Source organism: Pristiophorus japonicus, chromosome 1 (assembly GCF_044704955.1).
Source record: "Pristiophorus japonicus isolate sPriJap1 chromosome 1, sPriJap1.hap1, whole genome shotgun sequence".
Taxonomy (NCBI): domain Eukaryota; kingdom Metazoa; phylum Chordata; class Chondrichthyes; family Pristiophoridae; genus Pristiophorus; species Pristiophorus japonicus.
The window spans coordinates 71269237-71294085 of NC_091977.1; the positions used below are offsets into that span (position 1 = coordinate 71269237).

Here is a 24849-nt window from a genome sequence, read left to right on the forward strand (position 1 = left end):
GGAGCCAAAGTGTTCGTTCCTCTGGGACCACCATGTACTTTCAGGAAGCCTCCAACCGAAATTTCTGGGCCGTTCACTCTGTTCCTCTCAACACAGATGTTGCCTGACCTGAATTTTTCCAGCATTTTCTGTTTTTATATGGTTCCATGGGTATTTAGCCCCCTCTGGTACCTTGCCCAAATGGTTATTTATTGTGTGTCAGCATAGATTGGGGCATCGCAGATGAGCTTGATCCACACACATGTACTTTTTAGCAGGCTGCTGAGACCAGCTGGAAATTTTAAAGCCAATATGTTATTTAGTTGGAAATATTATAATTGATATGGTACTAGTTATTTAACAAAATTTGGAAATGCAGTGCTTATGCTCAGAGAATTTAATATTGTAATGGATATGTTTAAATGCCCCTTGTAAGTAGAATAATGGAAGGTTCAGAGTAATCATGACAGTTTTTAAGACTTGTACCAGTAGATGCTGATTGCTTGTACCTTGAATGCTCTTGACTGTTGTGCATTTCTTTTGAATGCCCATTGTTGGCTTGTTACAAATTTTATCAAAGCCTGATGTTTTTGGACTGATCCACACTTCTAGATTACAGTTATTTATGAGGGTTTTTTTGTTTTCTCTACAGAAATTCAGAATGCAAGTTGTAAGCATATTGTGGAGCCACACCCAGAGTAAGGTACAATTAACCCTCATTCTGCTGAGTAAATAAGAACTTGATATATTAGCATAGCACATGTTGTGACTTACATTTGCTTTTTAAAGATTAACCTTTAGTCAGAATATTGCCCAGTATTATATTATTATTGATCCATCCGTGACTAATTGAGAAGCTCTGCACTTGACAACTAATTTCATAGCTGTCAAAGTTCACAGGTTGACTGATGGTTTGCAACAGCACAGAGAAATTATTGAGAGCAAATGTTCATGAAGAAAATGCAAATTCTACTGATATAATATTGTGCTGAGCTTGTTGTGTTAGGAATATTACACAAAACAGTTGTCAAATGATTCAATTCTCAAACTGCCATGTTGGGATTTGAATTTACATTCCTGGATTAATAGTTCAAGCCTCTGGATTACTAGTCTAGTAACAGAACCACTACACTACCGTACACTTCTCAACAATCAAGTATGATTAAAACATTGTTAAATGAGAATTGTCACATGAAATAATTTTCTTGAGTATTACTATTTCTGTTGTATTTTATAGCATGGTATTTTAAAGTTGATACAGTATGAAGGAATTCTTGATGTAGAACCACAGGGTAGAATCAAGTTTTGACAATGGACTATTGTTTTATAAATGGTATACAAGAAGGAACTCCTTTTGTTCTTTGTAGAACTCGCTCGTAGCCAGCTCTGCATACAAGGCTCTTTCGGCATTCAACTCTGAGGAGTATACAATTCTTCACCTGCCAGAACAGGTAAGGTACACTTGTAGTATTTATCTTCATTTGGATTTTTTGTCCCTTATTAATCTAAAAAAATGTTATGTACTGTTATGATTTGATCAGTATATATTGTGCAGGCAAAGGGTACAGTCATTTAGCACACAATTGGGTCATCTTTGAGGCTTAGGTTTGAATTCAACCAAACTGAAGCACTTTTAGAGGCCGAAATTTCTCCCTGCTGAAAAAGTGGCACACCAAACGAGTTTCGACTAGTTTCAATGCCGTGGTAGATGTGGTGGCCTCTTGCACGAAATTCCGCTCTTTGGCTTTTTTTTTTCGAGCGGCCCGGAAATCGGTCATAATGGGGGCGGAAGTGCAGCGAAGAGGGCAAGTTTGGTAAGTAGAGGGGGGTGGGCGGAGTGTCTGCCGCTGTCGGTCATCAGCGTAGTGCTAATGACGTCATCGTGCTGGCGCATCACCACATCGCTCCCCTTCACTTAAAGGGGAGAGGTACTGCGAGCTCTGCGATTCTTTAAGTTAGGCCCACGAGGGAGGGTGGATAAAGCCATTAAAAAGATCAGTAGAATTTGGCGTTTTATAAATACGGGCGTAGAATAAAGAATAAAAAAGTAATGATGAATGTGTACAAAATCCTCAGTTAGGCCACAGAGAGTAGTGAGTGTAGTTTTGGGCACTCCATTATGGAAAGGAGTTTAAAATGGTAGAGAAAATTCAGCATAAATTTACCAAGAATATGAAACGATAGTTATGAGAAGATACTTGAGATACATCGACCATTTGTATTTTAATTGGAAATAATGGAACAGTGAAGACTAAGAGATTTAATAAAGTTGTTTTAAAAACACAAAGAGTTTTGATTGACTGAGTAGGGAAAGACTATTTCTTCCGGTTGAGGATTTGGTGACAAAAGGTCATCAATTTAAAGAGAGTAAGGAGAAAAGTTAGGAAAAAATTCTGTACATTGTTTGGAGTATGGAATGTTTCGCCACAGGGAATTAATGAGGCGGAGACCATTGCATCGCTTCAGGGTAAACTAGGTAAATATTTCAAACAATGAAACATACAAGGCTATGGGGAGAGAACAGGACAATGGGATTTGTTTTGGATTGGTCGAGCAAAAAGCTGGCATAGAGTTAAATGGTCTCCTCCTGTGCCTGTAAACGTCTGTGGTTCTATGGATCTTGAAGATCAAATCAGTTTTGGTATCAACCTCCTTACAAAGGGAGATGTGAATCATGTTTCAAGAGAAGGGTGGGCAACACTTCCCTCAGTAGGTGTTTGCCAGAGTTTCGTGTGTGAGCCAAGTGCCAATTAGGTGCCATTCCATTGATCCCACACACTCTGGAGGGATAAGTGCTGGAGTGCACCGGGTGGCACATCAGAATCACATCCTGTGTATTTTCAGGTCCACAGATCTAAATATCTCTGCTGTCAATATTGCATTACTTTACAAATGCAGCATTTAACATTGGAAACTTTTATCACAATGCCACCTACAGGTTTAAAGGGTATTGCAGGTAAATATGTACACTGCTCATAGAATCATAGAAAATTATGACACAGAAGGAGGCCATTCGGCCCATTGTATCTGTGCCGGTCGAAAAAGAGCTACCCAGCCTAATCCCACCTTCCAGCACAAGGTCCGTAGCCCTGTAGGTTATGGCTCTTTAAGTGTACATCCAAATACCTTTTTAAATGTGATGAGGGTTTCTGTCTCTACCACCCTTTCAGACAGTGAGTTCCAGACTCCCACCACCCTCATCTCCTCTCTAATCCTTCTACCAACTACTTTAAATCTATGCCCCCTGGTTATTGACCCCTTTGCTAAGGGAAATAGGTCCTTCCTATCCACTCTATCTAGGCTCCTCATAATTTTATACACCTAAATTAAATCCCCCCTCAGCCTCCTCTGTTCCAAGGAAAACAGCCCCAGCCTAGCCAATCTTTCCTCATCGCTAAAGTTTTCCAGTCCTGGCAACATTCTCCTAAATCTCCTCTGCACTCTTTCTAATGCAATCACATTCTTCCTGTAATGTGGTGACCAGAACTGCACGTAGTATTCAAGCTGTGGCCTAACTAATGCTGTATACAGTTCAAGCATAACTTCCCTGCTCTTGTATTATATGCCTTGGCTAATAAAGGAAAACATTCCATATGCCTTTTTAACGACCTTATTGACTTGTCCTGCTACCTTTTAAGGATCTGTGAACATATGTTCCTCCACACCTCTCAGTATCCTCCCATTTATTGTGTATTCCCTTGCCTTGTTGTACCTCCCCAAATGCATTACCTCTCATTTTTCCGGATTGAATTCCATTTGCCACTTTTCTGCCCAACTGACCAGTTCATCGATATCTTCCTGCAGTCTGGAGCTTTCCTCCTCATTGTCAATATCACGGCCAATTTTTGTATCATCTGCAAATTTCTTTATCATGTCCCCTACATTTTTAGTCTAAATCATTAATATATACTACAAAAGGTAAGGGACCGAGTACTGAGCCATGTGGAACCACACTGGAAACAGCCTTCCAGTCACAAAAGCTTCCCTCAACCATTACCTTTTGCATGCCCTCTTTTTGCTTTCCTAATCTCCTTCTTAATTTCACCCCTGCACTTTCTATATTTTTCTAGGCTTTCTGCAGTAGTGAGCTCACGATATCTGGTATAGGCTTCCCTCTTTTGCCTTATCTTACCCTGTATGCACCTTGTCATCCAGAGGGCTCTACATTTGGCAGTTCTACACTTTTTCTTTGTGGGAACATGTTTACCCTGCACTCCAAGGGCCCAAGTTAGGTGCGCCAACTTTGTCGAAGAAAAACCGCGCCTAAAGCTTACCTCTGTATTCTTCACGCTGCTGGAATGTTGCAGGCCCTTGGTGTAACGCAGCAGAAGCAGTGGGGGGCAGAGCTAGGGCCGTGCTGGATCAACGCAGCCGGCGGGGGGGGGCGGGGCTAGGGCCCAGCGTGTTTGTGAGTGCCGGCAGCATTGCGCATGCGTGTTGGTGCGTGCACGCATGCGCAATGGGTCAGAAACATTGGCAGTCGGCCATCGTCCCCGAATAGCTCTCCTGCTGCTGCTGCTTGCCTGCCTCCCGCTCGCCACTAGCCCTGGCCGAAGGGCTTGCCTGCCGATGCGGTGTGTTGTCCCCGAAGGGCTCTCCTCCTGCTTCTTGTGCGTGCTGCAATCGGCGAGGTAGGACTTTTTGTTTTTTAACTCATTTATTTATTTTTCATTTATTATTGATGATGGTTTTTATGCTTCTTTAATGTTGTTGTGAAGATGATTAGTGCTTTGCAGAGTCCTCTCACTTCCCCCCACCCCCCCCCCCCCCAATTCTCTGGCTAACTGCTCTGATTTCTTAGCTCATCGCAAGGTTTTTCTGTGCGGACACAAGTGGCTACATACGCTGGCCTAACTTAGTTTGGAGTAACTTTTAGCTGTCTAAACTTGCTTAAATGGCCAAAACAGGCATAAGTGGCTAGTAATGCCCCCTTCTGAAAAAAAAACGAAACTTAAAAAAAAACCTAACTCACTTACACGGGAGCAAATTAAATGGGCAGATTTGCAATTTTTAAGACACTCCAAAAAAAAATCTAGTTGCTGAAAAAAAAATGGAGCAACTCTTGGGCAAACTTGGGCCCCATCACTGCTCTGGCACTGATTTATCTTCAAGTAGCTGTTTCCGGTTCACTTTTGTGAAATCACTTCTTAGCCTGGTAAGATTGGCCTTCCCCCAATTTAGAACACTTACTCCTGTTTTTTCTTTGTCCATATCCATAATTATGCTAAAATTAACTGAATTTTGATCACTAGCACAAAAATGCTCTCCCACTGGACTCCGTACACCTGCCCAGCTTCATTCCCAAACACTAAATCCATAACTGCCCCCCTCTCTTGTTGGGCTTGCTATGTATTGGCTAAAAAAGTTCTCCAGAATGCAATTTAGGAATTCTGCACCTCTTACACTGATAGTATCCCAGTTAATATTAGGGTAATTGAAATCCCCCACTATTACTACTCTATTGTTTTTGCACTTGTCGGTAATTTGCTCTTCTATCTCCCTTGGACTGCTTGGGGGTCTATAGAACACTCCCAATAGTGTGATTGCCACTTTGTTGTTTCGTTCAACCCATACAGGCCTCATTTGATGATCCTTCCACTATATCATGTCTCCTCATAGCTGTAATTGTTTCATTAATCAATACTGCGACCCCCCCTCCTTTTTTAACCCTCTCTCTATCCCATCTGAAAACCCTGTAACCAGGAATGTTGAGCTGCCTTTCCTGCCCTTCTGTCAGCCATGTCTCAGCAATGGCTATAATGTCATAATGCCATGTGTCTATCTGTGCCCTTAGCTCATCTGCCTTATTTCCTAGACTCCTTGCATTAACGTATATACCATTCAACATTGCCAAACTGCCTTGTTGTCCATTTTCAGGCCTTTATTTCCTCTGCCTTCCAAACTCGCATACTAATTTTCTGCCTTCCATTTCCACCTTGGCTTTTCTCCCCTCTGATAATGCTCTCCGGTTCCCATCTCCCTGCCAAGCTAGTTTAAACCCCAACAGCACTAGCAAATCCCCCCCACCCCACTCCCCTGTGAGCATATTGATCTTGGCTCTGTTGAAGTGCAACCCGTCTGGCTTGTACAGGTTCCATCTCCCCCAGAAACGGTCTCAATGCCTCAGGAATCTAAAGCCCTCCCTCCTACACCAACTCTCCAGCCACACATTTATCCCTTCTATCCTCCTATTCCTGCACTCACTAGCACGTGGCACCGGGAGTAATCCAGAGATTACTACCTTTTGGGCCCTGCTTTTTAATCCCCCTCTCTCCTTGCTCCCTAAAATCTTCCTGCAGGACCTCATCCCTCTTTCTGCCTATGTTATTGGTGCCGATATGGACCACAACCTCCGGCTGTTCTCTGTCCTCCCTCAGAATGTTCTGCAGTCGCTGAGTGACATCCTTGACCCTGGCAGCAGGAAGGCAACATCCCATCCTGGATTTACATCTGTGGCCGCAGAAACACCTGTCTGCTCCCCTGATTATCGAATCCCTTACCACTATTACTTTTCCACCATTCTTCCTCCCCCCCCCCCCCCCCCACCCCAGCACCTGTGCAGCTAAGCCACCCGTGGTACTGTGGAACCATTGGTCCCACCAGTACTCAGAACAGATTACTGGTTGGAGAGCGAGATGCACTCGGGGGGTGGTGGGGGGACTCCTGGACTACCTGGCCTGGTCCTCCCCTTCTAATAAATTCTCCCATTGGCAGATGTTGACATTGGGGTTTTCAAGTGAAAATATGTTGAATCCTACACCTTCTCCTTGCTATGGTGCATCATAGCTACTGCTTATCATCGCCACACAGCTTACTTAACAATCAGTTATTTTCAGAATGAAGGCCTGTATCAACAACTTCATCTAATTGTTCTGGCCAGCTATGCACAGTAGTGATACGTGATCAAAAGTTAACATGGAATGTGATGACCCACCTACTGATTTTAATATATAGCATATTTTTAAGTAAGATTAAAACCCTGGAAAACCCAAGGGTCAAACGTTTGACTAGAGATACAACAATAGCATGACATACATGTTGATGCTCTACTTTGTCACACTTTGAGGAAGTGCAGACGATGTCCACACTGTCAACATATTTGCTTACTTAAAGGGGAAGAAAATTTAAGGGAGGGTATTTTTTGTTCAAAGTACTCTTCGCATTTAATGTAACAAACTGGAAAAAGACTTATTTTTTATTTCTTTACTTGTCCCATTACCATCTCCTTTTGCTTTGTACTATCATACCTTTTGTCATTTAATCACTCCTGCCTTCCACCTATCACAGACCTTTCCTTGAGTTCTTTCCTCCCCTCCTCTCTTTCCTTGCCGCTGCACTTGCTTAAAATCTGTTACATCTCTAACTTTTCCAGTTCTGACGAATGGTCATCGACTTGAAACGATAACTCTGTTTCTCGCTCCACAGATGCTGCCAGACCTGCTGAGTATTTCCAGCATTTTCTGTTTTATTTCATATTTCCAGCATCTGCGGTATTTTGCTGATGTTTAGTTAATTATTGTGACATTCCAATGTGTCACCAAGTTGAATTCATATAGTTGAGATATTTCAGGTGTCAAAAAACATTTTTTCCATTCCTTAATAAAAACCTTACAAAGGAACAGCTGACATTTCACTAATATTGTACCGATAAAAGATTTATTTTTTGCTTCCCCTTCCAAAAAAATACTGAAGTACAGTGATCTCTAGTAATATGTAATGATCATTTAATGTAACCTGATGGTTATGATCAGCATATTTGTGGTGGAGTTTCATTTTAACTTTTGATCACGTATCGCTACTGTGTATAGGTGGCCAGAACAATTTGATAAAGTTGTCCTTCGAGGCCTTTGTTCTGAAAATAACTCTGGTTGTTTAGTAAGCTGTCTGGTGACGATAAGCAGTTGGTGTGACTCACCATAGCAAGGAGGAGCTGTAGGATTCAGCATATTTACCATTCTGTATTAAGAACCGCCTCATCGTGTATGTAAGCATACAGTTGCCTGGTCTACCCTGGTTTTTGGCTACAGTTTATTATGTCTGAAAACATAGTTGTTCGTTCTGAATTCACAGACATTGTGCTGTTGTTTGTTTAGCTGAAGATTTACAAGTTGGTCTGGGCATGGTTTAATTCATGCAAAGTCAATTCCTGTACTTCTGCATCAGTGCATTCAATAGCGATTTATAAATAACTTAAACCAATCTGGTGGCACAAAATCGCAAATCTACAAGTCTCAGTTGTTAGGAGCGACACTGGTTCATTCATTTTGGTTTGATAAATATAATCCAATTTGGTGCATGTCATTTTAAAAAACAGACACAGTTCCATTTTGTATGATCCTTCCTAAGACATCTGCACTCTTCTGGGGAGGACATTTTGAGAAAAGTACATTTTGGTCCGTTAAGGCTGAGACAGGAGAATGGGGACGAAGGAAATGGCAGAGAAATTAAACAAATACTTTGTGTCTGTCTTCACGAGATAAGATGCAAAAAATCTCCCTGAAATAGTGGAGAACCAAGGGTCTTGATGATGAGGAACTGAAAGAAATTAGTATTGGTTAAAAAAAACAGTACTGGAGAAATTAATGTGACTAATGTGTAAATCCCCTGGACCTGATGGTCTGCATCCTAGGATTTTGAAAGACGTGGTTATAGAGATAGTGGATGCATTGGTTGGCATCTTTCAAAATTCCATAGATTCTAGAACGGTTCCCGCGGATTGAAAGGTAGCCAATGTAACCCCGCTATTTAAGAAAGGAGGGAGAGAGAAAACGGGGAACTGCAGAGCAGTTAGTCTGACATCAGTAGTAGGGAAAATGCTAGAATCTATTATTAAGGATGTGGTGATAGGGCACTTAGAAAATAATAATAGGATTGGGCAGAGTTAGCATGGATTTATGAAAGTGGAATCTTCTTTGACAAATCTGTTAAAGTTTTTTGAGGTTGTAACTAGCAGAATAGATGAGGGGGGAACCAGTGGATGTGGTGTATTTGGATTTTCAGAAGGCTTCGATAAGGTGCCACACGAGGTTATTAAACAAAATTAAGATTCTTGGGATTGGGGGTAATAAACTTGCATGGATTGAGGATTGGTTAATGGACAGAAAACAGAGAGTACGAATAAACGGGTCATTTTCGGGTTGGCAGACTGTAACCAGTGCGGTACCACAAGGATTGGTGCTTGGGCCTCAGCTATTCACAATCTCTATATCAGTGACGTAGATGAGGGGACCAAATGCAATAAATCCAGGTTTGTTGAAACAAAATTAGATGGGAATGTAAGTTGTAAAAGTAGGACAGATCCAATCCGGACAAGTACCACCTCAACAGTCTACTCTCAATCATCAGCAAAGTGATGGAAGGTGTTGTCGACAGTGCTGTCAAGCGGCACTTACTTACCAACATCCTTCTCACTGATGCTCAGTTTGGCTTCTGCCAGGACCAGTTGACTCCAGATAGCTTTACAGCCTTGGTCCAAACATGGACAAAAGAGCTGAATTCCAGAGATGAGGTGAGAGTGACTGCCCTTGACATCAAGGCAGCATTTGACCAAGTGTGGCATCAAGGAGCCCTAGTAAAATTGAAGTTCATGGGAATCGGGGGGGAAAACTTACAATTGGCTGGAATCATACCTAGCACAAAGGAAGATGGTTGTGGTTGTTGGACGGCAATCATCTCAGTCCCAGGACATTGCTGCATGAGTTCCTCAGAGCAGTATCCGAGGCCCAACCATCTTCACTTGCTTCATCAATGACCTTCCCTCCATCATAAGTTCAGAAGTGGGATGTTCACTGATGACTATACAATGTTCAGTTCCATTCACAACTCCTCAAATAATGAAGCAGTCCATGCCCACATGCGGCAAGACCTGGACGACATTCAGGTTTGGGCTGATAAATGGCAAGTAACATTGGCGCCACTCAAGTGCCAGGCAATGACTATCTCCAACAAGCGATAATCTAAAAATTGCCCCTTGACATTCAACGGCATTACCATCACCATCACCATCACCAAATCCCCCATTATCAACATCCTGGAGGTAACCATTGACCACAAACTTAACTGGACCAGCCACATATATACTGTGGCAACAAGAGCAGGTCATAGGCTGGGTATTCTGTGGCGAGTGTCTCACCTCCTGACTCCCCAAAGACTTTCCACCATCTACAAGGCACAAGTTAGAAGTGTGATGGAATACTCTCCACTTGCCTGGATGAGTGCAGTTCCAACAGCACTCAAGAAGCTCGACACCATCCAGGACAAAGCAGCCCACTTGATTGACACCTCATCCAACACCTTAAGCATTCACTCCCTCCAATACCGTTGCAACGTGGCTGCAGTATGTACCATCTATAAGATGCACAGCAGCAACTCGCCAAGGCTTCTTCGGCAGCATCTCCCAAACCCGTGATCTCTACCACCTAGAAGGACATGGGCAACAGGCGTATGGGAACACCATTACCTGCAAATTCCCCTCCAAGCCACACACCATCTTGATTGGAAATATATCACCGTTCCTTCATTGCCACACGGTCAAAATCCTGGAACTCCCTGTCTAAAGCACCATCACCACACGGACTGCAGCGGTTCAAGTAGGCGGCTCATCACCACCTGCTCAAGGGCAATTAAGGATGGGCAATAAAATGCTGGCTTTGCCAGCGACACCCAGATCCCAGAAACAAATAAAAAAAAAAAATGTCTATCTATCTATCAGCACACCTGTGTCAGTATTGTTAAGAGTGAAAGGATGGATCAGTTTTCTGAGAGCATGCTAAATTTTCGACGCTTAACGAGCTGCTTGATAATGCGTGTTAATAATTTGTTGCAGAACTGTAATTCTTTTTGTATTCTGCCCCTTAATGAGCATGTACTGTTCATGCAGACAGTACATTTACTGGAACCAAATTAGTGCCTCACTTTTTCAGATCATTGCAGTTAACTCAGAGTTATAGAGGTGACGCAGTGTTTTGGTTTCAGGCATTACTGCACTTGAGATCACTTATTTAGGCTTTTACATGCAAACAAATGATTATAGGAAATATTAACAATCAAATTAATATAACATTTTGCCTGTTTTTACGGAAGCTTATTTAAAATAAATCGGTTAATATCTCAGTTAAAGAGTGGATATGGGAATATCATAAAAATATTTTATGCTTTCATTTGCTAATATTGCCAACACTAATTTCCAGGCTAGGTGATATAAAAGGCTAGTTTGAAATGATCGTAATGAGGAAAGATGTCTCATAAAACTGACTCTAGTGCTTGCTTGGAAACACAAAGAGTTGGAGAAATTTTCAGGGATATCAACAGAAATTTAACTTAATCCATCATCAGAACCCTGGAACATAGGAACAGGAGTAGATCATTCAGTCTCTTGAGTCTGTTCCACCATTCAGTTAGATAAGGCTGATCTGAATCTTAACTCCATCTACCTGCCTTGGTTTCGTAGCCCTTAATACTCTTGCAAAGGCCCTGTAATCTGAATGTAAATAGCTGAACTAGTGATACCAGCTGCCCAGATTTTCACTGCCCAGCCAGGCATTTGAAATTGCCAGTTTTTAGTTTACACTTTTAACCAGCAAAGTAGCCATTTTTGTTTTAGTATTGCATGTTGTAATTTATTAGAAACCAGTCAGTAGAATATTATTTAGAATGTTTACAGATTGCTTTTGAATATCACTGGATGTTTTATTTCAAATGGGAAGTTTTTCATCCATAGGTTCAGGTTGTATGTAATCTGAAGATCAAGACCAAAAATCATTTCTCACGTTGAGTGGCTAAGTGTAAAGCTCCCACTTTAATTTTGTTTTGCTATTTATAATTCCTACTCTTTTCTTTCTTACACCCCTGAGGGCACCAAAGCTCTAGAACTGACTAGTCGTGACTTGGCTGCTAATTTTTCTTTCTTATTCCCTGATTTTTCTGTTTGTTAGCCAGAGGTGGGACTGCCAAGATTGTAATGATCATGATGGGAGGCAATCACAGACATAAACTGGCATCCTACTGCTCTGCTGAACAGCACGTTAGAACACTAATATCTTTGCAACTGTAAGAACACTTAAACTGAGGGAACCTAGACAACTTGGAGATCAAGTGCATAGCCTTTTGATGAAGAATTTAAACAAGATTATTATCATTGTGGTGACTGTTTGTAAAACAGAGACTGTCCATTCTCCATTACAATGATTTGTTATTTGATGAATGCTTAGAATGATGGAAGATGCTCATTTGGCTTCTGACACCCTCATAGGGCCATTGTAATTCTTGAAAGCAGCAATGAAAGAAGTTGTTTCTGATCTTATCGAAACATACAAGATAATGAGGGGGCTCGACAAGGTGCTTGCAGAGAGGATATTCCACGCATCGGGGAAACTAAAACTAGGGGACATAGTCTCAGAATAAGGGCCCTCCCATTTAAAACTGAGATGAGGAGGAATTTCTTCTCTGAGGGTTGTAAATCTGTAGAATTCTCTGCCCCAGAGAGCTGTGGAGGCTGGGTCATTGAATATATTTAAGGTGGAGATCGACAGATTTTTAAGCGATAAGGGAATAAAAGATTATGGGGAGCGGGCGGGGAAGTGGAGCTGAGTCCATGATCCGATCAGCCATGATCTTATTAAATGGCAGAGCAGGCTCGAGGGCCGTGGTGGCTTACTCCTGCTCCTATTTCTTATGATCTTATGTATCATGTAGTTGAGAAATAGGTTCTTTCAGAAGTGATAACTTTTGTTTCAACTGGTACAAGATTATGGACTTCCATGTAAACTTTCAGGATCATTAGATTCCTTCATCAGGCAGCACAAAGGTCTGAAAAAGAAAAACAAAAATGGCTGATAAATGAAAGGTATCTCATTGGTAAGAAATTGATTAATTGCATTGGAGCTCTTCCAAATGATCAACGAAAGAATTTGTGCTGCAATCAGACTTGCGGACCTCATTGTTCAAATTGTTTTCATGCGAATAAATGATAACAGAAGCTCACAAAAAGGAGACTCTTATCAGAGCAAGACTCTGAATCTATTAAAATATAAAAATCATGATAGTTGTCTGGGAGCTAATTGTGACTTAACTGCCAGAGTATTGACAGCTGCTGGTTAATCAAATTAAGACACGCAAGTAAAGGTAGAATAAAATGCTGCACCATTTTTGAGTGTTTTATGACATCTAGATTTGAAAGTTACCAAAACACATGTCAAGATTGATGTACAAACTTTAGCTTTAAAATAACAACCTGCACGTTTGCTTACTTGGAATCAAGATAAAGGGATATATTTTTCTTTGTTTTCTAATGTTAGCAAAAAAGGTCTGCATGTTGAGAAGGTGAGTTTATCTTCTAATATTACCAAACAGAGGAAACTACCCCAGAAATAAGAAAAACTTTGTTGTCAAACTGTGTCCAGTTACTTTGCTTCATGATACCTGCTGCATTTTGGGCCATTTTGTTCTGGTCCCATTTTAGCTATTTGTTTCAGCTCTTGAGTTCTTCCAACCTCTTCACTCAACTCCCTGGCTAATAAGACGAACTGATGACCTGCTACCAGGCATCTGCAAAATGATAAACATGAGCCACCCATTGAGACTTTTCTTTAGTATTCATTCTCTGTCTATGTTCTACAGGCAGGTCAAATTGAATAATCTGAGTGAAGTCTTTTGTTTAAACTGCTGTGCTTATTTACAGCCAAGAGTATAACTGCAAGTTCATTCTTGGAGTTTGACTATACTTTTTAGTATATGATTTTACAGGCCATTTTGCACCTGTCTTTGGTGGTATTGAAGACAAGAATTTAAACCACAGGTTATTAATACACTCATAGTTCTAATGGATTTTTGAACAGGACTTGTTAGCAACAAAATGTTCAAGTTATTAGGAGCATTAATAAGCTTACTAATTCCCATTGTGTTCCGAACACAGATGAGGCTGCACACAGGGAGGTTAAGGTAACAGTGACCTCAGTCTTAAATAAGACACTCCAGAGTGAGGAACAGGCTTAGGGGGCCGGCTTACATACAGTGCTCCCAAGGGATGCTGGACTCCCTTGGGACTTCAGGGGATGAGCACCCTGGTGGCGGTACATGGGAGTGCATGCTTTACAGATGCACATCACTACTCCCCCACCGCCCCCCCCAAAGTCAAAGTGAAAACTATTTACAAGGTGAGGCAGTCGGGAGCCTTTCTTTCCCTGGTGGACCACCTCGGTACAAATGTCTGTTCTGGTGTGTTGGCTGTGCCCTCGCTGGGCTGGCATGTTGTTGGCCCTGCAAGGCTGCTAGGTGAGCCAGGCATTGCTGGGCTGTTGGGCGTGATGGGTTCGATTTCCTGGTCCGGTGTGGTGTCGTTGATCCTTGGGTGTGTGTTGTGGGCTCGAAAAAGGTGGTGTCTACTGTGGGTTGTTCAGGGCAGTCTGTAAACCGCAGCCTCGTTTGGTCCAGGTGCTTTCTGCAAATTTGTCCATTGTCTAGTTTGACGACAAACACCCTATTCCCTTCTTTAGCTATCACCGTGCCCGCGATCCACTTGGGACCATGTCCATAGTTTAGCACATACACAGGGTCATTCAGATCAATTTCCCGTGACACACTGGTGCGACCCTCGTTTACATTTTGTTGCTGCCGCCTGCTCTCTACCTGATCATGCAGGTTGGGGTGAACCAGTGAGAGTCTGATTTTAAGTGTCCTTTTCATGAGTAGCTCAGCCGGGGACACCCCTGTGAGCGAGTGGGGTCTCCTGCGGTAGCTGAGCAGTACTCTGGACAGGCGGGTTTGGAGTGAGCCTTCTGTGGTTTGGTTCGGTATTCACTAAGGAGGACACAAACAACCATCCGGATATAAAAGGGGTCAGAGGGTCTAGTAAGAAGGAGGAACTGAGGGAAATCCTTATTAGTCAGGAAATTGTGTTGGGAAATTGATGGGATTGAAGGCCGATAAATCCCCAGGGTCTGATGGACTGCATCCCAGAGTACTTAAGGAGGTGGCCTTGGAAATAGCGGATGCACTGACAGTCATTTTCCAACATTCCATAGACTCTGGATCAGTTCCTATGGAGTGGAGGGTAGCCAATGTAACCCCACTTGTTAAGAAAGGAGGGAGAGAGAAAATAGGGAATTATAGACTGGTCAGCCTGACATCGGTAGTGGGTAAAATGATGGAATCAATTATTAAGGATGTCATAGCAGCGCATTTGGAAAGAGGTGACATGATAGGTCCAAGTCAGCATGGATTTGTGAAAGGGAAATCATGCTTGACAAATCTTCTGGAATTCTTTGAGGATGTTTCCAGTAGAGTAGACAAGGGAGAACCAGTTGATGTGGTGTATTTGGACTTTCAGAAGGCTTTCGACAAGGTCCCACACAAGAGATTAATGTGCAAAGTTAAAGCACATGGGATTGGGGGTAGTGTGCTGACGTGGATTGAAAACTGGTTGGCAGCCAGGAAGCAAAGAGTAAGAGTAAATGGGTACTTTTCAGAATGGCAGGCAGTGACTAATGGGGTACCGCAAGGTTCTGTGCTGGGGCCCCAGCTGTTTACATTGTACATTAATGATTTAGACGAAGGGATTAAATGTAGTATCTCCAAATTTGCGGATGACACTAAGTTGGGTGGCAGTGTGAGCTGCGAGGAGGATGCTATGAGGCTGCAGAATGACTTGGATAGGTTAGGTGAATGGGCAAATGCATGGCAGATGAAGTATAATGTGGATAAAATGTGAGGTTATCCACTTTGGTGGTAAAAACAGAGAGACAGACTATTATCTGAATGGTGACAGATTGGGAAAATGGGAGGTGCAATGAGATCTGGGTGTCAAGGTATATCAGTCATTGAAGGTTGGCATGCAGGTACAGCAGGCGGTTAAGAAAGCAAATGGCATGTTGGCCTTCATAGCGAGGGGATTTGAGTACAGAGGCAGGGAGGTGTTACTGCAGTTGTGCAGGGCCTTGGTGAGGCCACACCTGGAGTATTGTGTACAGTTTTGGTCCCCTAACTTGAGGAAGGACATTCTTGCTATTGAGGGAGTGCAGCGAAGGTTCACCAGACTGATTCCCGGGATGGCGGGACTGACCTATCAAGAAAGACTGGATCAACTGGGCTTGTATTCACTGGAGTTCAGAAGAATGAGAGGGGATCTCATAGAAACGTTTAAAATTCTGACGTGTTTAGCCAGGTTAGATGCAGGAAGAATGTTCCCAATGTTGGGGAAGTCCAGAACCAGGAGTCACAGTCTAAGGATAAGGGGTAAGCCATTTAGGACCGAGATGAGGAGAAACTTCTTCACCCAGAGAGTGGTGAACCTGTGGAATTCTCTACCACAGAAAGTTGTTGAGGCCAATTCACTAAATATATTCAAAAAGGAGTTAGATGTAGTCCTTACTACATGGGGGATCAAGGTGTGTGGCGGGAAAGCAGGAATGGGGAACTGAAGTTGCATGTTCAGCCATGAACTCATTGAATAGCGGTGCAGGCTCGAAGGGCCGAATGGCCTCCTGCACCTATTTTCTATGTTTCTATGTGACTCGTTTAAGGCTCTATTTGATGGTTTGTACTGCCCGCTCTGCCTGCCCATTGGAGGCTGGTTTAAACGGGGCCGAGGTGACATGTTTGATCCCATTGCGGGTCATGACTTCTTTAAATTCGGCACTGGTGAAACATGGCCCGTTCTCACTGACCAGTATGTCAGGCAGGCTGTGGGTGGCAAACATGGCCCTCAGGCTTTCAATGCTGACGGTGGCGGTGCTTCCCGACATTATTTCACATTCAATCCATTTTGAAAAAGCATCCACCACCACTAGAAACATTTTACTGAGAAATGAGCCCACAGAGTCGACATGGATTTTCGACCATGGTCTGGAGGGCTCGGACCACAAACATAGTGGTGCCTCTCTGGGCGCATTGCTCAACTGAACACATATGCTGCATTGCCATACACAGGACTCTAAGTCAAAGTCGATACCGGGTCACCACACGTGGGATCTGGCTATCGCTTTCATCATTACTATACCCATGTGTGCTGTGGAGATCGGAGATGAACGTCTCCCTGCCCCTTTTTGGTAGCACTACGCGGTTACCCCACAACAGGCAGTCTGCCTGAATGGCCAGCTCGTCCTTTCGCCGCTGTAACGGCTTGATTGGCTCTTGCATTTCAACAGGGATGCTGCCCCAGCTCCCATGCAGTACACAGATTTTTACTCGGGACAGCAGAGGATCTTGGCTGGTCCAAGTCCTAATCTGGTGGGCCGTGACAGGTGATTTATCATTTTAAAACGCTTCCATGACCATCAACTAGTCTGTGGGCTGTGCCACCATCAACAAGTTTGCAGGCTGCGCCATTTCCACCCCCATGGTGGGCAATGGTCGCCGACTGAGAGCATCCGCACAGTTCTCGGTGCCTGGCCTGTGGCGGATGGTATAGTTATACGCTGATAGCACGAGTGCCCACCTTTCTATGCGGGCTGAGGCATTAGTATTTATCCCCTTGTTTTCAGTGAATAGGGATGTGAGGGGCTTGTGATCGGTTTCCAGCTCAAGTTTGAGGCCAAACAGGTACTGATGCATTTTCTTTACCCCGAACACACACACTAATGCCTTTTTCTCAATCACGCTGTCGGCCCTCTCGGCCTTCGACAAGCTCCTGGAAGCATAGGCAACAGGTTGCAACTTCCCCGCAACGTTAGCTTGTTGTAATACACACCCGACTCCGTACGACAACGCGTCACATGCTAGCACAAGTCTTTTACACGGGTTATACAATACAAGCAGCTTGTTGGAGCATAAAATGTTTCTTGCTTTCTCAAAAGCAATTACTTGTTTTTTTCCCCATACCCAGTTCTCACCTTTACGCAATAACACATGTAGGGGCTCTAAGAGGGTGCTTAACCCCGGTAGGAAGTTACCAAAATAGTTGAGTCCCAAGAACGACAGCAGCTCCGTGACGTTCTGTGGCCTGGGTGCGTTCCTGATAGCCTCTGTCTTGGCGTCTATGGGCCGAATGCCGTCCGCCGCGATCTTTCTCCCCAAAAACTCCACTTCTGTTGCCATGAAGATGCATTTTGACCTCTTCAGCCTCAGCCCGACGCGATCCAGTCGCTGGAGGACCTCCTCCAGGTTTTGTAGGTGCTCGGCGGTGTCCCGACCCGTGACCAATATGTAGTCCAGAAGAACCACGTGCGTGGTACCGACTTGAGTAGACTCTCCATGTTTCTCTGGAAGATCGCTGCAGCCGACCGAATTCCAAACTGGCATCTGTTGTAGATGAAAAGTCCCTTGTGCCTGTTGATGCAGGTGAGGCCCTTCGAAGACTCCTCCAGCTCCTGCGTCATGTAGGCCGAAGTTAGGTCGAGCCTGGTGAACGGCTTGCCTCCTGCAGGCGTTGCAAATAGGTCATCTGCCTTAGGTACCGGGTATTGGTCCTGTAGTGAGAAACAGTTAATAGTTACTTTATAATCGCTGCAAATCCTGACCGTGCCATCACTTTTGAGTACTGGAACAATCGGGCTGGCCCACTCGCTGAATTCCACTGGGGAGATGATGCCCTTGCGTTGCAGCCTATCCAGCTCGATTTTCACTCCATCATCATGTGAGTTACCGCTCGCGCCTTGTGGTGAATAGGTCGTGCCTCTGGAACCAAGTGGATCCGCATCTTTGCCCCGGAAAAGTTTCCAATGCATGGCTCAAAACGGGAAGGAAATTTGTTTAGAACCTGGGTACATGAGGCCTCATCGACATGTGATGGCGCTCGGACGTCATCCCTGTTCCAGCGGATTTTGCCCAGCCAGCTCCTGCCAAGCAGTGTGGGGCCATCGCCCGGGACAATCCAGAGTGGCAGTTCGTGCACCGTGCCCTCGTAGGTGACCACTGCCTAGGACAGTGATAAGCTCTTTCGTGTACGTTCTCAGGTTCGTGTGGATGGGGCTCAGGGCTGGTCTGAATGCCTTGTTGCACCACAGTCTCTCAAACATCTTTTTACTCATGATGGATTGGCTAGCGCCAGTGTCCAGTTCCACGGCTATGGGTAAGCCATTCAATTTTACGTTTAGCATTATAGGTGGACATTTCGTCTCAAATGTGTGCACCCCGTGTACTTCAGCATCTGCCTCCTCTGTCTGAGGCTCGAAATTGCTTTGATCCACCATGGACCGATCTTCCTCTGCCACGTGGTGGTTAGCAGGTTTTGCAGAGCTTGCAGCTCGTTTGCAAGCTCGTTGGAGGTGCCCCATTGTTCCACAGCTCTTGCAAACAAACACTTTGAAGCGGCATGAATAGGCTGAATGGAAGCCTCCACAATGCCCACAAGGTGTGAATTGCCTTGCATTCATCCTTTTTTGGGGACTCTGAGGCCTGCTGGCAGTTGTTGACTCGTGGGTTCTGCTCTGTACATTTCTGCTCGCAAACACAGTTCCCGTTAATTCATGAACATTGCTAGCACTTGTGTGCTGAGAGATTTGTTTGGTGTTATTACTGGTGGACATAAACGCCTGTGCTATCGCAATGGCCTTACTGAGGGTCGGTGTCTCTACAGTCAAAAGTTTTCGTAAGATGGTCTCGTGGCCAATGCCCAGTACAAAAAAGTCTCTGAGCATTTGCTCCAGGTAGCCATCAAACTTGCATTGTCCTGCAAATCGCCTTAACTCGGCGAAGTAGCTTGCCACTTCCTGACCTTCAGATCGCTGGCACATGTAGAACCGATACCTTGCCATCAGCATGCTCTCCCTCGAGTTAAGATGTTCCCAAATCAGTGTACACAGCTTCTCATATAACTTATCTGTGGGTTTCACCAGAGCCAGAAGATTCTTCATGAGGCTGTAGTCGGTGCCCCGCAGACTGTGAGGAGGACCGCTCTCCTTTTTGCAGTGCTTCCTTCTCTGTCCAGCTCGTTGGCTACAAAGTACTAGTCTAGCCATTTGACATAGGCTTCCCAGTTCTCACCCTCCGAGAACTTCTCCAGGATGCCCACAGTTTGTTGCATCTTTGCGTTGGATTCGTATTCTCGTCGCCAGTTATTGTGTCCCTAATACAGATGAGACTGCACACAGGGAGGTTAAAGTAACAGTGACCTCAGTCTTTAATAAGACACTCCAAAGTGAGGAACAGGCCTTCAGGGCCGGCTTATATACAGTGATCCCAAGGGATGCTGTGATCCCTTGGGACTTCAGGGGCTGAGCTACCTGGTGGCGGAACATGGGAGTACATGCTTTACAGATACACAACAATTCCGATGCTGTCTCCAGCTCTGGATGCTGTTCATAATGGGCATCCTTGATGACCAAGAAGAACAACAACAATGTTCAACTATTTGTCTCCTTTAACATAGAAAAATATCAAGGCACTTTACAGAGAGTAAAGTTTAAAAAAAGGAACAGAGAGTGAGTCATTGTGGGAGGGTAAAACCAAAAATGTGATCAAGAAGTTGCCGATTTCAGAAGGCTTGTAGAAGCGGGAAAAGCAGTGGAGAGGTGAAGGGTTGTAGAGAGATTATTCTAGAGAATAGGATAAAGCAGCTGATTGCTTTGTTGCTAATAATGGGGCAAAGGCAGTGAAGTATACTTAAAAAGCCAGTGGACTGTAGGACACAGAAGGGGATGTAACCCTGGATGAGGTTGCAAAGGTAAAATTGGCTGTGGACCAGTGTGCAGCCGCGCAGCTCTCTGGACCTCTCACGTAGCCGGATTCCCGGCGTTGCAAGAGAAATATAAGCAGGGTATTTTAAAGGGGCTGTGCAGCCCAAAAATGAACGGGAACATGGCTGAGGAATTTGATTATTTATTGCTCGCTCTTGTTTGTTTTTAATTTTCTCAATTATCAGCTCTAGTTTAAAGCACAGATGGTGGTTTTCTTCCACTCTACTCTGTTTGGTTTAAAACTTCCTGCATTTTCACACTTTTACCATGGAGTAGTTTCTTCCTTCTGATCCAGGTCATGTGTCATTTGTTGACGGCTTGACTTCCTCATCTATGCAGGAAATAAATATTTTATATTGGAAACTAGAGACCTGAAATACCATGATTTTACAGGGGGCAAATGTGGTGTACTTCAAGTGTCGGGGTCTGGAATTTGGGGTGTTCTAAAATACAAGCTAAATTCCGGTAAAATTAGCTGTTGTCAGAAGATGTGATCAGACCCAAAGTGGTACATGTATGCAAACGATAAGATTTAATAAAAAATCTTGTTATTTTGGTTTGTGAGGTGTTGCCCAATCCCAGTTGCCCTGAGAAGGCGGTGATGGGAATTCTTGAACTGCAGGTGGTTTGATACAGCTGAGTGTTTTGCGCGGCCACTTCAGAGGGCAGTTAAAAGTCAACTACAGTGGTGTGGGCTGGAGTCACGTAGGTCAACGCAGGTCAGGATGACAGGTTTTCTTCCCTGAAGGACATTAGTGAACCAGTTGGGTTTTTACGATAATCCAGCAGCTTCTCAGGCACTTACTGAGGGACAAAGCTGCCGTCCCAGCAATTCCATCACTTATTACAAAATTGTACCTGACTTAAGCTGGTAGCAAAGACGGGTAAGTTACCCGCATGACTTGTCAAGTCACAAAGTGGTTGAGTTCACAGAATTTTTCTTCTCTCATCTGTGCTGCTAAGAAAGGATTCTGCAAGTTGCCTTTCAGCAAGGAAGTCTTTTTCCTCTCACCCTTCTGTCATGGAGCCCTTAACATTGAGTTTACTATGACCACTTCCAGATCTGAATGAAGTAGAACAGGAGCAGGAGGAAAAGGAAATGACAAAGGCACGCAGGATAAAACTTCATTATACCAACTAAGAGATACCCTCCCACCAGAGTATACAAATTCACTCTGTATTCACTCTGGAGCATCCACGATGCTGAGAATTACGTGATTAGCACGTGTAGCGAGTTCGTCTTACCGCAGGTAAAGAGTCCACTGCCAGATAGAGAATGGAAGACCAACAGGAAGAGCAGTGCAAGGAAGGTAGTGCAGGGGTCCCCTGCGGTCATCCCCCTGCAAAACAAATACACCACTTTGGGTACTGTTGAGGGGGATGACTCATCAGGGGGGAGCAGCGGCAGCCAAGTTCATGGCACCGTGGCTGGCTCTGCTGCACAGGAGGGTAGGAAAAAGAGTGGGAGAGCGATGGTGATAGGGGATTCAATTGTAAGGGGAATAGACGGGCGTTTCTGCGGCCGCAACTGAGACTCCAGGATGGTATGTGCCTCCCTGGTGCAAGGGTCAAGGATGTCTCGGAGCGGGTGCAGGACATTCTGAAAAGGGAGGGTGAACAGCCAGTTGTCATGGTGCATATAGGTACCAATAACATAGGTAAAAAAACGGGATGAGGTCCTACGAGGCGAATTTAGGAAGCTAGGAGCTAAATTTTATAAAATAGGATCTCAAAAGTAGTAATCTCAGGATTGCTACCAGTGCCACGTGCTAGTCAGAGTAGGAATCGCAGGATAGCTCAGATGAATACGTGGCTTGAGGAGTGGTGCAGAAGGGAGGGATTCAAATTCCTGAGACATTGGAACCGGTTCTGGGGGAGGTGAGACCAGTACAAACCAGACGGTCTGCACCTGGGCAGGACCGGAACCAATATCCTAGGGGGGGAGTGTTTGCTAGTGCTGTTGGGGAGGAGTTAAACTAATATGGCAGGGGAATGGGAACCTATGCAGGGAGACAGATGGAAATAAAAAAGAGGCAGAAGCAAAAGATAGAAAGGAGAATAGTAAAAGTGGAGGGCAGATAAACCCAAGGCAAAAAACAAAAAGGGCCACATTACAGCAAAATTCTAAAGGGGCAAAGTGTTTTTAAAAAAAAACAAGCCTGAAAGCTCTGCCTCAATGCGAGGAGTATTCGGAATAAGATAGATGAATTAACTGTGCAGATAGCAGTTAATGGATACGATGTGATTGGCATCACGGAGACTTGGCTCCAGGGCAACCAAGGCTGGGAACTCAACATCCAAGGGTATTCAGCATTTAGGAAGGATAGACAGAAAGGAAAAGGAGCCGGGGTAGCGTTGCTGGTTAAAGATGAAATCAATGCAATTGTAAGGAAGGACATTAGCCTGGATGATGTGGAATCGGTATGGGTGGAGCTGTGGATTACCAAAGGGCTGAAAATGCTAGTGGGAGTTGTGTATTGACCACCAAATAGTAGTAGTGAGGTTGGGGACAGCATCAAGCAAGAAATAAGGGATGTGTGCAATAAAGGTACAGCAGTAATCATGGGCGACTTCAATCTACACATTGATTGGGCTAACCTAACTGGTAGCAATGCAGTGGAGGAGGATTTCCTGGAGTGTATTAGGAATGGTTTTCTAGACCAATATGTCGAGGAACCAACCAGGGAGCTGGCCATCCTAGACTGGGTATTGTGTAATGAGAAGGGACTAATTAGCAATCTTGTTGTGCGAGGCCCCTTGGGGAAAAGTGACCATAATATGGTAGAATTCCTTATTAAGATGGAGAGTGACACAGTTAATTCGGAAACTAGGATCCTGAACTTAAGGAAAGGTAACTTCGACGGTATGAGGCGTGAATTGGCTAGAATAGACTAGCAAACGATACTAAAAGGGTTGACGGTGGATAAGCAATGGCAAACATTTAAAGATCACATGGATGAACTTCAGCAAATGTACATCCCTGTCTGGAGTAAAAATAAAACTGGGAAGGTGGCTCAACCATGGCTAACAAAGGAAATTAAGGATAGTGTTAAAGCCAAGGAAGAGGCATATAAATGGGCTAGAAAAAGCAACAAACCTGAGGACTGGAAGAAATTTAGAATTCAACAGAGGAGGACTAAGGGTTTAATTAAGAGGGGGAAAATAGAGTACGAGCAGAAGCTTGCAGGGAATATAAAAACTGACTGCAAAAGCTTCTAAAAATATGTGAAGAGAAAAAGATTAGTAAAGACAAACGTAGGTCCCTTGCAGTCAGATTCAGGTGAAATTATAATGGGGAACAAAGAAACGGCAGACCAATTGAACCAATACTTCGCTTCTGTCTTCATGAAGGAAGATACAAATAACCTTCTGAAGGTACTGGGGGACAGTGGGTCTAGTGAGAAGGAGGAACTGAAGGATATCCTCATTAGGCGGGAAATTGTGTTCGGGAAATTGATGGGATTGAAGGCCGATAAATCCCCGGAGCCTGATAGTCTACATTCCAGACTACTCAAGGAAGTGGCCCTAGAAATAGTGGATGCATTGGTGATCATTTTCCAACAGTCTATCGACTCTGGATCAGTTCCCATGGACTGGAGGGTAGCAAATGTAACGGCACTTTTTAAAAAAGGAGGGAGAGAGAAAACGGGTAATTATAGACCGGTTAGCTTGACATCAGTAGTGGGAAAAATGTTGGAATCGATCCCGAAGGACGAAATAGCAGCGCATTTGGAAAGCGGTGACCGGATCGGATCAAGTCAGCATGGATTTATGAAAGGGAAATCATGCTTGACGAATCTTCTGGAATTTTTTGAGGATGTAACTAGCAGAGTGGACAAGGGAGAACCAGTGGATGTGGTGTATTTGGACTTTCAGAAGGCTTTTGACAAGGTACCGCACAAGAGATTGTTGTGCAAAGTCAAAGCACATGGTATTGGAGGTAATATACTGACGTGGATAGGGAACTGGTTGGCAGACAGGAAGCAAAGAGTCGGGATAAACGGGTCCTTTTCAGAATGGCAGGCAGTGACTAGTGGAGTGCCGCAGGGCTCAGTGCTGGGACCTCAGCTCTTTACAATATACATTAACGATTTGGATGAAGGAATTGAGTGCAATATCTTCAAGTTTGCAGATGACACGAAACTGGGTGGCGATGTGAGCTGTGAGGAGGACGCTAAGAAGCTGCAGGGTGACTTGGACAGGTTAGGTGAGTGGGCAAATGCATGGCAGATGCAGTATAATGTGGATAAATGTGAGGTTA

At 44.1% G+C, this 24849-nt stretch overlaps 1 protein-coding gene across 3 annotated transcripts in view; it reads left to right on the forward strand.

Moving 5' to 3' along the window:
- Positions 1-24849, forward strand: part of focad (focadhesin) — a 343322-nt gene that overhangs the window by 159965 nt on the left and 158508 nt on the right. For all 3 annotated transcript variants that reach the window (XM_070881054.1, XM_070881035.1, XM_070881044.1), the window contains 2 exons: positions 632-682; positions 1347-1430. In XM_070881054.1, coding sequence (XP_070737155.1) covers positions 632-682; positions 1347-1430 — 135 coding nt within the window. The remainder of the gene's footprint in view (positions 1-631; positions 683-1346; positions 1431-24849) is intronic.